This window comes from Castanea sativa, chromosome 11 (assembly GCF_040712315.1).
Source record: "Castanea sativa cultivar Marrone di Chiusa Pesio chromosome 11, ASM4071231v1".
Classification (NCBI taxonomy): Eukaryota; Viridiplantae; Streptophyta; class Magnoliopsida; order Fagales; family Fagaceae; genus Castanea; species Castanea sativa.
In genome coordinates this window covers 10,816,019-10,833,243 of record NC_134023.1, presented here as the reverse complement: position 1 = coordinate 10,833,243, position 17,225 = coordinate 10,816,019, and the positions used below count along the sequence as shown (strand labels likewise).

The 17,225-nt window shown below is 35.4% G+C and overlaps 1 protein-coding gene across 1 annotated transcript; it reads left to right on the top strand.

Annotated features, from left to right (window-relative positions):
- Positions 1–7,888: 7,888 nt before the first annotated feature.
- LOC142616057 (uncharacterized) lies at positions 7,889–9,898 on the top strand. Its single transcript, XM_075788946.1, has one exon. It carries the CDS (start codon positions 7,889–7,891, stop codon positions 9,896–9,898), a length of 2,010 nt encoding a protein of 669 aa, XP_075645061.1.
- The last annotated feature ends 7,327 nt before the right edge of the window (positions 9,899–17,225 follow it).

Genomic DNA, 17,225 nt, shown 5'->3' with positions numbered 1-17,225 from the left:
GCATTGGCCGACCATAACAACCACAAAGAATTCTCATCATTAAGTTAATCATGGTCCTATTTCACATTTTTTTAAAGGTACAACTATATAAATTGACCAAAATAAATCTCATTCAATTCAAATAATAACGCACAATAAGTCTGATTTTTCATTCCACTCAACAAATTTTGGAGTGTGCATTGTATAGACCTATAATAGTGGCCTTTGTTCACTGTTTACTTCCTGAAACTTTGCATCTAAAATAAATTCTCAATTAACAATTAATAATTATCTCAGGTTCCAGTGCTCATTCTTCTCATTCAATTTATGGTGTGTCCATCATGAATGTGGGAGCATATACTCCGAGAGTACTTAAGCATTTTTCTATATTTTCTTTCTCATGATGCTTGAGTCCTGCAATCACGTAATTCACATACCTTATAATTAATGAATAATGGGGCTTGTCACATATCCTCTAACCAAAAAAAGGAATGAGATTGTTTGTATAATTGTATTGCATGCATGCAGCTGGATTCTCAATTTTTATATAAATAGCCCATGCATTTCCTTTTCTTTTTAGGTGAGTATATAACCAATCTTAGTCACAGTGACTGTGTTTGTATAATTATATTGCATGCAGCTGGATTCTCTATTTTTATATAAATAGTCCATGCATTTCCTTTTCTTTTTAGGTTGAGTATAACCAATCATAGTCAGACACTACAGTTTGATTGAGCTCATATATATGTGGCAGATGCGTATTCTTAGAGGTAATACTAATTATTTCTAGTTTTGGACTTCTTTGTAATGATATACAAGTCTAATATAGGGAAACAAATGTCATTATTACTTAGATTTGTATAGGAAATGAATGAATTGGGTGAAAATGATTTAGGCATGACGCTTCTCCCTTTTAGCTATCAGTCTAATCTAATCACTTTTAAACCAACATACTCTGCGTGATTCTTTTGAGAGGCAGGTGTTCAGTTACGAAGGGGATTGTTTCTATAAAGTGAGCAACCTCATGTGTCTTTCTTGTGCTTATCCAAGACATGAAAAGACACCGTTGGCAATTCTTTTTTCTTTTCTATTTTTGTTTTTACATGTGTGCTTTTCTGAATAAGTTAGAAAAGTGAGCAACCTCATGTGTGCTTTTTACCTTCTTTTGTGATAGAGAGAACCTTGTAGCTGTTATAAATGCCACTATTTCTCTGTAAGCCTTTGAGCCTGCTTTCTAAATTCTATATTTCTTATAGTGACTACATGTACTGCTCCTAATGCCCTCCAATTTGTAAATACTTCATGATTGCATTCAATTGGACTTCCTAAATCTAATTCTCCCATTTATACATTCAGGTACATGATCTTAAGGAAGCATCAAGGACATATGACACTATAGAAGATTATCTTAAACGCAGCTTAAGTGATATAATCGCATGTCCCTTAATCAAGAATGAAGATATTTAGCATTTAAGGTAATTTCTAATTGGAACCCATGATTTTTTTAATCCTCTTTGTACTTATATTTTTTTTGCTAGTCTATACAATATTGAACAATTAATTAGTCCACAATGGCTGTGGATGCGAATTTTGAAAACTTATTGGTGTACAGCTTGAACTAGGGTGGTCAATATATGTTGGGTGTACTAATTACTTAATACAATCTGATAAGGAAACCCACATTGACATTGCTGAACCTGTTATATCCCCTATCTCACCTTGTAATAGTCAAATTTGTAATCTTTACTTGCATTTTGTTGCATTCGAAAGATGAACAGGGAAAGAAAACTTGTTGAAAGGGTCAAGTGTGAACATAAACTGTACAAGTTTAAGTGTTAGTGCTTTTGTTGCCAGCATAATTTGACATATATGTCACTGTATCTGAAGGAATCAGAAATGAACTAAAGTGGATGTTTCTTACTGTATTGCTTTTGATGTGGACCAATACTTAATTGCATGCCACAGTAACTAATTAATTAATGAAATCACAAATGTATTATATAATGTGTTATTATAAAAATTGAGCAATGCCTTGACAGTATATATATGTAAGGTCCTTTTCTTATTTCAGATTTCTGTCTGTCTCTCTTGGTTTTTCATATAGAAGATGTCACATGTATTCAAGAAGGGTCTAAGCATCCATAGGTGAACACACACACACACACAGACGCATATTCTTTTATAAGTTGCTTCGATAAAAAAGACATGGTTGTCTTTGGGTTAATCTAGAGCTACAATACGAAGGTTTAGGGTATAGCACATTCTTTAAGCATTTGGGTTTGAGTTTATATCGCCCCCCAGTAATAATGATGGCAAAAAGTGTGATAATTGGGTGTCCAGTAGGAAAAAAAATAAATGCAAGTTGTTTACATCGGTCCAGTAGAGTTGTCAGAAAAGAATCACCCAAACAAATAAAAAAGAAAATAAGTTACAAAGATACAAAAGCTATTGAAAGCTGAACAGTCCAAAGAAGAGGGGTTAAACATGGGTCAAATTAAGAATTTTTTGAAGGAGTCCTCATAAATTTTTGTTTGTTTACATGAACTATGTTGGAATTTAATACATGAAGTCCTTCATTTCCACAATTTGAATTGGATGGGTAGAAGAAATTGCAATTGGGAATGTCGTGCAACTTTCTTTTTTCTTCTCACATCAAATACCATTGAAGCTTTAAATAATTAATAATAGCCTACCAAAAAGATTTTAAAGTACAATCAAATTCCCAGAAATTCTTTTCCACATTACTTTCTGTTGATAATTCCGAAGAAGTATATAGCCTTTTCTGTTAGTAGGTAGGAAGGGTGTAAAACCTACTATAAGCGTGAGTGAAAAGATGCTGAAGAGAACTTTGAATAACAGTTCTGATCAGTCTTCTTCTTCTTTCCTTGATGACCCTTTCTCAAATTCAAAAACACGTCCCCATTTCGCAGCCTTTGGTTGGCAGCTTAACCAGCAAAAACCATCATATGTTCTGTGTTTCTTCTGGGAATGTCGTTCACATGGCCCACCTATGCCCAAATCTGGAACAACTCCAGCTTCCTTCTTAGCCCTGCAGGTGAATACAATCTTCGTCTTGGAATTATAAACGAGCTGCATCCAGACATGGTTGCAACTTATTCAGGCAGGTTGTATTTGAACCTCAGTATGCTTGATCTGCTTCTTCTATGAAACTGACTCATACGTAGTATGGGTTTTCCTTGTAATAAGTGTAAAAGACTTAAAGGGTTACACTCATATGTAGTATGGTAATATAATTTTTTGTATATGAACTAGATTGTATGTTTTTAGAGTTAGATTTTTCTTCTGCTCATTGATGTTTTTCTTTTCCCTGTAAATGTGACGTTTCTCTTTTACCATTACATGCAGTGCTCAAGTTTTTGAAGGCCACCCATTCATTGTGGAAGCTGGTGTCAGTGTGGGAGGAAAAGACGTTAAGCAAGTGCGTGAGATACACTCTAGACTAATGAACTAATTAAATAAATAAATTGTGAATGTTATGCAAATAGGTTGTTAGATAAAGATATTATTCTTTAAAAAGGGCTAATTTTCTTTTTTATAATAAAATTATTTTCATATAAAAAAAATGTATATATGCTTCATTGGAATTGGTTTGCTAACAAGATGGAATAAGTTATTTATTATAAAAATTAATTTTTAAATAAAGAGAAAAAGGAGGCACTGTTCTCTTTCTTGTGACTATAATAATTCCTTAAGTCTTTCTTTTTCAATGAAGGACTAATTGTGTATAGATGTGGAAGTTTTGGCTTCTCTTTGACAAGAAGGTTGGTTCAATTGTTAGTGTGAATGTAATCTGAGCTTAAACATCTGTGAGAATACTCTACAAAATTACTTTGTGCATTTTTTTTTTTAATGAATAAAATATCAATTTATTGATATGAGAAGATTACTCCAGTACACAGGGAGTATACTAGAGCAACTCCTAAAAATTTTACAATCTAAAATTTAGGAGATAACCAGATTCTACTAAAGTCAATGGTGGCTAATTTTTAAATCAAACCATACAAAGTTCTCAGGAATATGGTACGGAATTCACTACAGAATTCTACTCATTTAAAGGCTCAATTATTCCTTTCTCTCCATTAGACATAACAGAATGGAAAAAGATTTCCTCCAAATCATTTTGGAGAAATATCTTCTAACCCATTATGTGGCGATTTGATGACCATCCGCTCATTTTTTAATCACATGACTCATTAAGTGATTTAAACAAGTCACGTGACTATTTAATGAGTCATATGATTAAAAATATATATGGGTGATCATTTGATCTCTTACGTAGTGGATTGAAGGAATATTCCTTCAAACTAGTTTGGATGAAAATTCTGTCCTAATGGAATAGCCTTTCAGATTTCACTACTTGTAACCTGTCCATACTTCCTTTGGCAAAAAGCAAGCAAATCCACAACATCTATGCTCTTATTTTAATATAATATTGCTATAATTAGCGAGTAGGGCAGGTTCTTTTTATACTAATTCAGTTTGGTTTCTAGTTCAATCCCATCCTTTATTATTTTCCTATACATGTGTTACACAGATATATGTAAATATATATACACACACACATATACATATACACACACTTTAGAGAAATGTTTTATTCATAACAATTTTACAATAAATCTTAGGTAGTAAGTTATTATTGGTTTTAATTTGGGTTTGTCACTGATATCATCTTCTTATCCATCACTAATAACTAGTCACCTAAGATTTGTTTTGATACTCTTTTGCGTCCTTTGTTATCCTTTTTTTTTTTTTGGTTAATTTTCAATTGGGGTATGGTCTTGGAGTTGGGTATATGCCATGGGTTGTGTATTCTTTGATTATATTTTATATCCAATTGAATGAAATCACTTGATTTACAACTTGATTAAAACTATTTTTGTACTAAACTGATTATGGAGTTAAGTGTTGTTAGTCGTGAATCTATTACTTTTTCAATTTATGATTCTAGAGTTTGGTACACATTTGAGATTAAGTCTACTTTGATTTTTCTTTCAATATATTCTTTCTCTTGTATGTTATATATTTTGATAAATATATGTAAGTTGTATGTTAGAAAGGAAGCAAATAATTGTCCAATTATAAAATAACTAAATGCGTTAATTTAATTATTTTTTTTCTACATTTATTAGGATTTTAAGTAATTTAAGAATTTTTAACTTAATAATATCAAACAATAAGTTTTTTTTTAAAATAATGAATCTTATGAATGTTTTCTTTTAAATTTTTCATAGTAGAAATAACATTTAAATGGTATAGTTGTTTACTAAAATATTTAGACAAAGAATTAGATTAATTGACTATTTTTTTTTTTTTACAAGCTAATGGATTAAAACGATAATAATTTGAACATGAAGAACTACTTTAGCTGGAGACATAGAATATAGTCTGACTGGTTGGAAGTTGTTAAAAAATATGTTCCTTTTTTTGCCAATTTGACTAGGTAAGTATGCATTGTTTGACATTCTTGGCATTGTATTTTTGCAGGATCAAGTGCTGCTGCTTGGATGCTGTGAATACACAGCTCACCACTTTTCGTAATAAATTATAACAACATGTAAGCTAAATAGTTATATGATAACTATATTTGAATTTTTGGCTGTTTGTATACCTCAGAAATGTCAATTGAAGATATTTTCTCTATGCAGCCATTGATCAACTCCACTATCAGGCTACGGGACTAATTGCTTCCAAAAGGACGAACCAAAGCTGCTGTTCCTCTTTTGTTACTTATTGCTCAACATCGTTCTTTGTAAGCTGTAGAACTGTAATTGTTATATATATATATATATATATATATATATATATATATATATATATATATATATATATATCTTTTTCCTTGGGATACATTGTTGATTACAATGTGTTCTGTTGTGTTTAATATCTTCCTTCATTTGATGCTTTTGATGCATCGTTGTAAGCCTTTATGTACATTCAGATTTGTATGATAGGGCCATATCTGAGACATATGTAGGCCCTATCAAACAAATTTTCAAAAAAAAAAAAAATTGTAAAACAAACACAGTTGGGACATGCATGCGTGCAGTACCCTATTGGAAAGGGAAGTGGAATTATATTTGAATGGGTGAATTTCTCGCCCTGTAAAGAGAAGTTGTACTATATTTGAATGGGTGAATTCCTCGCCCTTGAAATTGCATGAAGAGATGCCTGAGGCGTGTGTGCGTGTCTACACACACCCACACACACACATACACACACACACATATATATATGCAACCTAAACTTCCTCTGATCCTTATTCCAGACTATATGTCTTCTCTTTTGGCTAACTTATTTCATAAATAAAAACAAGTTTCATAAATTAAATTAATTTTAACCCTTCGTATAAATTGATATTGCCTAACGATTTTCATAAATTAAATAAACTTTAATCTCCAACCAGAAAATGTGACAATCAATTCTCAACAAGTAATTAGTTATTAATTACATGGATGCATTAGGCTCTTTCTTACTGATAGAATCAACAAATCTTATCGATTTTTCGAGGCAACTTAGACCAACTCTTGGCACCTCAACGAAGTGGGCAAAGCCCCGTGCCTATATTTCTTGAAATAACTAACTTGTTATTTTTTTTGTAAATAGAATTTAAAAGCCAAACCACAAGCTCTCATTCTATCTGGTGCGGGCAGTAGATTTTGGCCTGCAAGTGACCTGGCTAAGCTTCTGATAACTAGTTTCCTACATCATTTTCTCCTTAACTACAAGTGAGTTCCCTCAAACCTTGTTTATGTGGGCAACAATTTTATTTATAGCCAAAATGAAATATTACAATTCTATAGAAAATCAATTGAGTAAGCAAGATAACCATTTTTCTATTCTATTTTGTCATTAACCAAAAATTAGTTCCAATGAAATACCAATTAATGATTCTTGTCGAGGTCAACGGTGAAGTAAGTCACAAACTGTAAATTTTTATTACAAACTAAAATAAAATTTCTCATAGTTCGTGTGTAATATAATATTTACCTTTCTTTTAAAATATACATGTGTGCATGATTGTTACCACATTGTGTACATGTGGTCCAATTTTCTACATCTTATCGTACTTCTTATTTATTGTTGCTTCTTAATGGGGGTTTTAGGTAGGAAAACACTGAGCCACCTGTGATTCTTCATTTTCCACTGCTTGTCGAATATAAGGTAGCTTTCTTTTAATTAGTTGCCTTGTGGGACATGCACGTGGGTGTAATATATGAATACAAAAAATAGAAAGAGTATTCCCTAATGTAGCTATAGTTGCCCTATAGCCGCGTTTGTTATAAATGCAACTAAAACCCACCACCTATACCATTGTTGTTAACAACTTAGCTATAGGTCCCCTATGTAATAAGTAATAAGTGTCACATGATCATAGTTGCATTTAGTTTGATTGTCTTCTTTGTTTGAAAATACGACTATATTCACAATAAGTGAGACTTTACATCTACACGTCATCCGTTGTTGGTGACATTCCATTTATATTATAATCTTCAACAAATTTGTTTAAATGCCACCTTAGCTCATAAGGTTCATGATTAGGGGTCTACAATTTTGTACATAGAAAATGTTATTGTCAAACGAAACATCCTCAATCTTTCTTAACCACGTTAAAATCATTCTTCATAATACTATATTTATTGCAAACCCATCATCCAAACACACATTCTACATTTCTATACAACAATTTGACAATAACCTAAATGCACTAGCATGCTTTTGGTGAAAGATAGGATTGTTTGACTAAAATTTGTCCTCTATTTTACGAACACTTGGTTCAACAAGTTTCAACTGTCACTCATAATTTCATCTTAACTCATTTGAAGGGTTACTGGCTATGCATTACCAAATGTTGTTGTAGGTCAGAATTTCGAAATCTTGTCTATCAATGGATAAAAGTTGGATGAAGAAGCAGAGGGGTTCAATGGAATATATTGAAGGTGTACTTAAGTTTGTGGAATTTGCATCTGAACATGCAAGCGATGGGAAAATCTTTTGTCCTTGTACCAAATGTGTGAATTTGTGTTTGGTCCCGCCAGGGGTGGCACGTGAACATCTGTGGAGAAAGGGGATGCTTCAAAGTTACACACATTGGAAATGGCATGGGGAATCGGCCGATGTGCCAACGGCCACCGAATGTGGGAGTAGTCATGTGCAAGAGTCCCTACAACAATATGGTGACTTTCATGGGATGTTGCATGATTTGTGCCCCACACATGAAATGCCACCCGAACCAATGGAAGAAGGTGAAAGAGTGCAACAACCGGCTGAAGCCCAACCGACTGATGATGCACAAAAGTTTTACAACATGATAGATGATGTGGACAAACCCTTATATGCTGGTTGTACAAAATTTAGCATATTCTCAGCCATCGTTGTGTTGTTCCAGTTGAAGACTCTTTGTGGTTGGACGAACAAGTTATTTACTATGTTGCTTCAAGTCCTGATGGATATGCTTCCTTCAGACGCTAAGTTGCCAAAGGACCATTATGAGGCTAAGAAGATTGTTCGAGATTTGGGTTTGGGTTATGAGAAGATCCATGCTTGTCCCAATGATTGTATGCTATTTTGGAAGGAGAATGTTAACCTTGAGGCATGTCCTTGTTGCAAAGTTTCAAGGTGGAAAACGAATGAGGCATCTGTTACAGGTAATAATGCATCATCTAGTAAGGGAAAGAAGAAAGCTGCAAAGATCCTACGGTGGTTCCCCTTAAAGCCAAGATTGCAGCGACTGTTTTTGTCACCCGACCTAGCTAGTTCTATGAAATGGCATGTTAATGGTCGTACAGATGACGGGGTAATGCGGCATCCTGCTGACTCGGATGCATGGAAAATGTTTGACAGTACGCATGAAGAGTTCTCATCTGACCCTCGTAATGTCAGACTTGGTCTAGCTGCGGATGGGTTCAACCCATTCGGAATTCTGAGTACTACTCACAGCACTTGGCCTGTCATGCTAGTCCCTTACAATCTCCCGCCTTGGCTGTGCATGAAACGGTCATCTTTGATTCTATCACTAGTTATTCCTAGTCCTAAATCGCCAGGGATTGCGATAGATGTGTACTTGCAACCCTTAGTAGAAGAACTGAGGGAATTATGGGATGTTGGAGTAGAAGCGTACGATGCATCTTCCAAAAATGTATTCCAATTGCGTGCAGCATTGATGTGGACTGTACATGATTTTCCTGCATACGCAGATGTGTCGGGTTGGAGTACGAAGGGTAAGTATGCATGTCCTTGTTGTGCATTAGAGACTGACTCGCGATATTTAAAAAATGGTCACAAATTCTGTTACATGGGACATAGGCAATGGTTGGGTAGGGACCACGAATTTCGGGAAGAAGATACATTATTTGATGGATCTACTGATATGCGAGTGGCTCCTATGCCACAAGTTACGGCAAGCATAATTGTGGACACTGAAAGTTTAGTTGGACGTTGTCTGGGAAAGAAATGTCAAGAAAAATACAAGAAAAGAAAGAGAGGTGAGGCAAACCAGTGTGTTTGGAAGAAGAGAAGTATTTTTTTCAACTTGCCTTATTGGGAGGATCACAAGTTGCGACACAATCTTGATGTGATGCATATAGAGAAGAATGTGATGGACAATATACTTGGCACGGTGTTGAACTTGAAGGACTGGACAAAGGACAATTACAAGGCACGCCTTAACTTGGCAGACATGGGAATAAGGAGTGAACTCCACCTACGGCGAAAAGGTGATGATAAGTACACGATGCCGCCCGCGTGTTTTCATATGTCTGCATTGGAGAAAGATGGTTTCCTGCAAGTTTTGCGGGACGTAAGAGTGCCTGATGGATATGCTTCCAACATCTCACGCCGTGTGAATCTGAAAGAACCCAAGATTTCTGGTTTAAAGAGTCACGATAATCACATCTGATGCAACAACTCCTTCCAATTGCTTTACGAGGATCTTTGCCATCGCACGTTACTAGGCCTTTGATAAAGTTAGCATGTTTCTTCGGGAAAATTTGTTCGAAAACCCTTACGGTTTCGGATATAGCGAGTCTTTGAGGCGGACATTGCGGTCACGTTGTGCGAATTGGAACAGATATTTCCTCCATCTTTCTTCACTGTGATGGTACATTTGGTCATGCACTTGGCTACTGAAGCCAAGATTGGTGGTCCAGTTCAGTACCGTTGGATGTACCCCATTGAGAGGTAAGTCGTATGTGATACATGTCAAATTATGTAACAATAATGTGCGCTTTGTAAAAACTAGTGTCAATTGCTAACCTTCTCATGCGCATTATAGGTACCTCTCACGTCTTAAGTCTTACGTAAGAAATAGGGCTGCTCCAGAAGGGTGTATTGCTGAAGGATACATAGTGGAGGAATGCTTAACATTTTGTTCACGGTATATGGAAGGAGTTGAAACTATATTTAATCGACCCACAAGGACGATGGAGGAGTCAATAGGGGCGGTTTCAAGCGTGGCACTAGGCAATAGGGAGTTGACCCAAGCTCATCGCTACGTTCTATTCAATTCCGACAACATTTACCAATTTCGTGAGTACGTACTACGGACACCAATATAATTGTATGAAAATCCAATGTTCGTAACGTGTGTTAACACTAATATAATTGCCATCGCATGCAGGATGCACAAAAGGGCCATAGAGGATGAACTTCGAAGGGGCCACTGTCGTATATCCAATGCTATTATTCATAAGCACCACATGGAGAAGTTTTGTGGTTAGTTTAGGTCTCACATCTTCAACTTCTTAAGCTTGCAACTTTCCCATAAGTAGAATGACAGTATTAATGATAATAAGTTTGTTTGGTTATATTAGGTGATGTCTATGACTGATGCTAATAGGGACAGTACTGCACTTACTGATGCACTTGTCACACTTTCCAAAGGGCCATATACTTTAGTCAATCGGCTGAAACATTATGTCATTAATGGGTTAAAATTTAGGAGCTCAAATGTCGAGGCAAATAGAACAATGCAGAATAGTGGAGTTAATGTCGCCACTGAAGGTGGCATGACGTACTATGGTGTGTTGATAGATATTATTGAGTTGAATTATTTTGGCAGTATCAAACATGTGTCATTCAAGTGTACATGGGTTGATGATTAAAATAGGAAGGGATATAAGACTGATGAGTTTGGGTTTCCTATGGTGAATTTTACTCACTCCATACATGGTGGGGAGGAAATGGTGCATGAACCATATGTCTTGGCGTCTCAAGCTATACAAGTATTTTATGTTCAAGATAAAAGACAGAAAGATTGGTATGTCGTTGTTAAAACGAAAGCCAGAGATGTCTTTGATGCCGGTATTGGCCCCAATTGTAACGAGGATGAGGCAGATGGGTTTCATGAGAACATTCCGTATAGTATAAGTGGTAATGATGTTCGTAGGGATGACCTTCGTTGGGGTCGAGATGATGTGGAGGGCATGACAATTGATGCCTCTGTCATTGGGGAAAGAGATGTTCATGAAATGGACAACTTGGATGCTTGTGAGTTCATTGATGATGAGTCCAACGATGAAGATGACAACGCAGTCGAGTACAGTGATGATGAGTAGTGTAATAGGATACTGCTGTTGTATGCGTAATTATGTTATAGTTATTATTGAAATTGTAAGTAGAATTTGTAAAGGTCTATTGCGTGCAACGTTTGACAATGTTGCACATATATGTGGAAATTGTTATTTATTCATGTGATTCCTTGTTGGCTATAACTATCTTTATGTTTGTGTTGTAAAGGTGTTGGACGCAAGAATGGGGAGGAAACGTCAATTAGGGCTGGTTTACGTTGGGCAAGGATCATCGAATTCTCGACAAAGGGTGGAGGCAGTAGATCAAGAAGCACATCATTCTGAGGAGGCAAGACCGGTGGGAAGTGAGGATGAGACACAGCCCCCAGGTAGTTAACATGTCACATTATCTAAAGTTTGATGTTTATTACTATAGATGCATAATTCAGTTCTAATAATCTATATTTATATAACATTAGCGTAGCATTTCGGTCCACTTTGGTCTATTCAGTATATGCGGTCCAATTTGGTCTATTCAGTATATGTGGTCCAATTTGGTCCGTTTGGTCCATTCATTTCCCTTGGGTCCAATTTGGTCTGCTCTGTCCATTGATTTCCCTTCAGTCCATTTCGGTCCAATATGGTCCACTTGATCAGTCCGGTCCAATTTCATCAACTTCGGCATATTCCGTCCACTTTGGTCCATTTTTGTTCTCTTTGGTCTATTAAGTGCACTTAAGAATGATAAAAGATAAGTTTGGGCTGAAATTGTACGTTCTAAATTTGAATTTATTAAGGAAAAATGAGCTTGTTCATCTTTTCAAAATGATTAATCCCACAAAATCTTGTCATACAAAGAGGTCATAATTTGATTTTCCTTTTATTTTTATAAGTGCCAACACTTCGTTTTGGTAAAGTGCTCTCCTTTATAGTTGAAGTTACAATGCAAGCTAGTTGGAATGTTGGAATGTTATGAACTAGTAGTCATTCTAATTATAATGCAAGCTAGTAAGCAAATGTTATCAACAATTAACTTGGCCTAGTAGGGAACATATTGGTTGTTTGCGACCTCATTTAATCCAAAGTGAACTAAATATGTTTCTGTAATACATGATTGACAGTTACACTTGCACAACCAATGGGTTACATGAATGTGTGGGAGAAAGGCCTACATTTACTAATGTTTTGTTTAAATGAAATCATAAACTTTTTATTATTTTTGTTACTAGGTAGATGCATAATTTTTGTGTGGTGTGATATTTTTCAGTACTTGTGAGCTTTGATAAATCAGTTCTAATATTGGTGGTTTTGTATATACAGATGATTACGTTCAAACCCCAGCATCGGTACAAAATCCAACACCAGAAAATAGGCCTGGAAGACGTGGCAAAACGAAGTTGGCTGACATATGGGCAATGACTGGTGATGACTACAAAATCCAGTTGCCATTAAATGCTGAAGGCCAACCGATTAAGCGGGACGGGTCTTTGTTCAAACGGTGGTTGGGGTCGTTTTGCGAGAATGGCCTACTATGCCCGCTTACGCCTGCTGGGTGGCCAAGCGTTGCTGAAAAGTATAAACGGGATTGTTGGGTGGAAATTGAGGTAGTATGAAAATAAAGTATAAGTTACTACATTTACAACTGTTGTCCTAAGTAAATTCCCTTATTCAACCGTTGTTCTAATTAAGTTAGTACATGTTGGTAACTCCACTTTTGCATTTCAGAAACGATATATAATTGATCCCACCATTGTCGCACCACCCAATCAAAAGGCATGGGCAATGCATCAGCTAGGCGAAATTCGGAGAAATCGTAGGACCAAGTTAAAGAAGAAAGTCAAAAAACGCGGCATGACACGTGAACAGGTTGCCGCTACAGTACCGGATCAAGTTATCCCAGTGCAATGGAGGGAGATGGTTGAGTATTGGTTCAATGACAAAACAGAGGTACTGACTTTCTTCGTTGGTCTCATCTTCGTGGTAATTTACTCAAGATATGTTTTGTTTTGTTTTTTTAGTATTGATGGTAATGTGGTTGCAGACAACAAGTGGAAAAAACGCGGCTAGTCGAGGTAAACAGGAGGAAATAACCAGGTCTGGGGCCAAAAGTTTTGCACAAATTTCTGATGAAATGGTAGGCTAAAGTTTATGATTTCCTTTGTCCAAATGACCTTTTCGCATCCTTTCTCTTCTCTTATTTTACTCTTTAGTTTTCTATATACTATTTCCTTGATGTGTGTGTGGGTGTGTGGCTTATGTGATGTAATTATATAAAGGAAAATCTGATATAACATGAAAGGACCACATGCGTACTTCCCTTCAGGATTAAGTTTAAAAAATCACTACAATGAGTTTGGGACAAATCATTTTGCAATCCCAACCATTTTAACCATTGCATCCTGTAGAAAATAAGACTTTTTTGCTAAAGTTACAGGTTATTCAAATATATATTGTGAGTCATGTCTAAAGGTAGGGGTTAAGAGCCATATATGTACATAGGAGGCTAAGGTTTGGGAAAGCTAGGGACATAGCTAATCCTAAATTTGTTAAATTTGAGGAGAATCCTGAGTGTTCATCCAAATGACATAGAAGTCAGTAATCCAAGGCAGACATGATTTTGGTTAGTAGAACTATAAGTTAAGAGGACAATGTCCCTCCATTCAATTGCATTGCTGTATTTCTTTTTCTTCCAAGTAGTTTAGGTGCAAAACCATAGTGAGTAGTAGATTATGATATCATTTTTTGTTATTGCAGCGAGTTGAAGGACAGAAATCAATCTGTTCATCATGTCATTAGCCACATAAGAAAAAAATGGATGGAAAATTAATGGAAAGACTAAATTGTTCCCTTTTAAATATATATATATATATATATATATATATATATATATATATATTTTTTTTTGGAGAAGTCCCTTTTAAATAGTTGAGGGACTAAATCGAACTTATCATATATTTCAAAAATCATAAGTATAATTTACCCAGAAAAATTTTAGGTTACGTATAAGTAATTTTCTCTCTATGGGACTTCACGGGTTGGAGTGTTAACATAGGATTAAAGTTCTAACTACCCATCAGATTATTGTTTAGATTGTAAGTTCTCTGTAGGCCTTGGTGTGATCTCAAGTTCTCTTCACCCACCTAATTAAACTTATACACATTTGATTAGTGTTTCAAATGAAGAGCAAAAAGTAATACTTACAATTCTCTCTCTCTCTGCACATACAGGCATTCCCACACATAAACTTAGAATTTGTGAACACCTATTTATGGTTTTAACCTCATTTCATATGCTTTAGGAATAAGGATAAGTTAGTGAAAATCTATAATATAGGTTAGAATTTGCATTTAACATAGTAAGAGTGCATTACAAAACATAAGATAGAACATGTAAAATGAATATAGCTCAGACCTGAAATCTTTTTAAGGCAATTGTAAGAATATTTGGAGCAGGCCTCTACAGAAAGACGCTTCCAAGCCTTAACATAGTCATTGCAGCTGTAAACAGCAAAAATAGGCTCTTTCTAACATGAGATCAAATGCTGACACGGAAAACACATCATTTAGAACCAAAACATCAGTAAATTAAACTTAAAAGATCACGACAAACTAAACCACCATATGCAAGAAACTCTCCATAAATATATTAGATTGTACATAAAACTTGAATGAACAAGACTTTCTTGAATGCAACACAAATTTGTGAGAAACATAGAGGTAAAAAATATAAATAAAGATGCCAAAAGGCATTTCTTCATACTAGAAGCATAAAAAAAAAGGGACCGTAAATTTCCCGCACTCCCATTCTTTTGTAGCTTGTTCATCAAAATTTTCCAAAACAGCCAAATTAGGCATATCTCAACCATAACCATACCCAAAAAAATACAAATTTGGATTATCCTCTTTAAAAGGAAGGCCAAAAAAACAATTCAAAAAAATTATGCTTCAAACTATTCTACAAGTCTTCTTCTTTCTTTCTTTTTATTTTTTTCTTTTTTCGCTAGGTAAAAAGAAAAGAAATTCAGTAGAACACATATATCACAGCTGATACCCAGTATGCAGAATTATAGTTTTTTTCTTTACTTTCTAAAATTTTTAATTGAACCTGATGGAAAAATAGATGCAACCATACCAATCGCATTTATACATATTTTCTCCATTAAGGCACTCCTTGGCTGTGAATTGTTCTAGGCATTCTTCCAAAGATGCAGCATCCCCATGAATTTCCACAGTCAAATCCATCATACTTTCATACTGATTTGAAATATTATTGCATTTTGAACATATCACCTGAAAATATTATTTTTTTTAAACATAAAAATTGAATACCTCAAAAGGAAACCAACAAAAAGGATTATATATAGAGGAATCAAATGTACAATTAGCAATAGAAAATCTAAAAATCGAAATGTGATTTGAAAAGAATTCATTAACCTCTATGGCTGCATAACTACAGCTATATTGTAAGCCAGCTCTAAGTGTTTTGAAAGTATTTAAAGAATTTCAACATGTAGGCGGAAGCTAAAGGGGCGCCCGTTGAGCGTGCAGATGTATATCAACAAGTATACCGCACCAAAGATGGGGTTGCTGTTAGTAGCCGTGTACAAGAGAACATGGTAAGCACAACTTGATCGAATGGAATTGTAGTGTATGTTGTGTTTGTATTGTTTATGGTGTGTAATATGTTGTTTGGTTCTTGTGGGAAAACAGGATAGGATGGCAGCATTGTTGAATGAACAGGGCATGCGACTAGAAGGAGAGGTTGGTAGTGGAATCCTCTGGTCGAGAGACGATGCGTATGCTCGGGTGATGGATCGTCCTGAGCGCCCCGGACGTGTACGCGGGTTAGGTTTTGGAATCACCCCATCAGGAAGAAGTGCCACCAACAATTCACTGTTTACCTCGAGTCCGTCGTCAACCAAAACAACGCAAAGGATTTCAGGGTTGGAGACGAGTCATGAAGAGCTTAGGGAGCGACTAGCTCAATCAGAGGCGAGGCATAGGGAGGACCTGGCTCAATCTGAGGCGAGGCATAGGGAAGAACTAGCTCAATCTGAGGCAAGACATAAACAACAACTGGACGAAGTGAGGAGTTCGATGAGAGAGATGTTCAACCAATTTAACGCATTTAGCCCACTTATCCGTGAATTATATTCTTCTCAGGTAGCAAACAAATGTTATTTAACGAAACACTACTTTTTACAATGCATTGTTATGTGATATTAATACAATGCGTTTAATATATATGTAGAGTGGCAATGCTTGATGGGAATGCAACTGTGCATCCGAAGGTAAAACAAAATTTCTTTAAAAATTTCCCTAAAAACAATACTCTTGTTAACGAATGGGAAATTGACTACACAACTTACTACACTACTCTTGTTTATGACTTAGTTGAACTACAGCTAGCCTTCCTCTTATGTTACTAAGTTGATGAAAACAACATAACTGATATGGGGCAGAGATTGATTCGTAGTACTATATTTTCGTTGTATTGTAGCCCCAATTGTAATGAGCTCTCCCTATTTCTAATTAATCTTATATGCTTCCATTTTGGCATTTGATACAAATGTTTGAATTTGAACTCATATTTAGAGTATTATGTATTGCAAGCAAAAATTTGGCAAGTTTAACTTGACAGTTGCGAATAATTTGTGCAGTTTTACCATGAAGTGGACAAGAAAGCGTATGTCAAAATGGAGCCAAATGCCACTGAGGA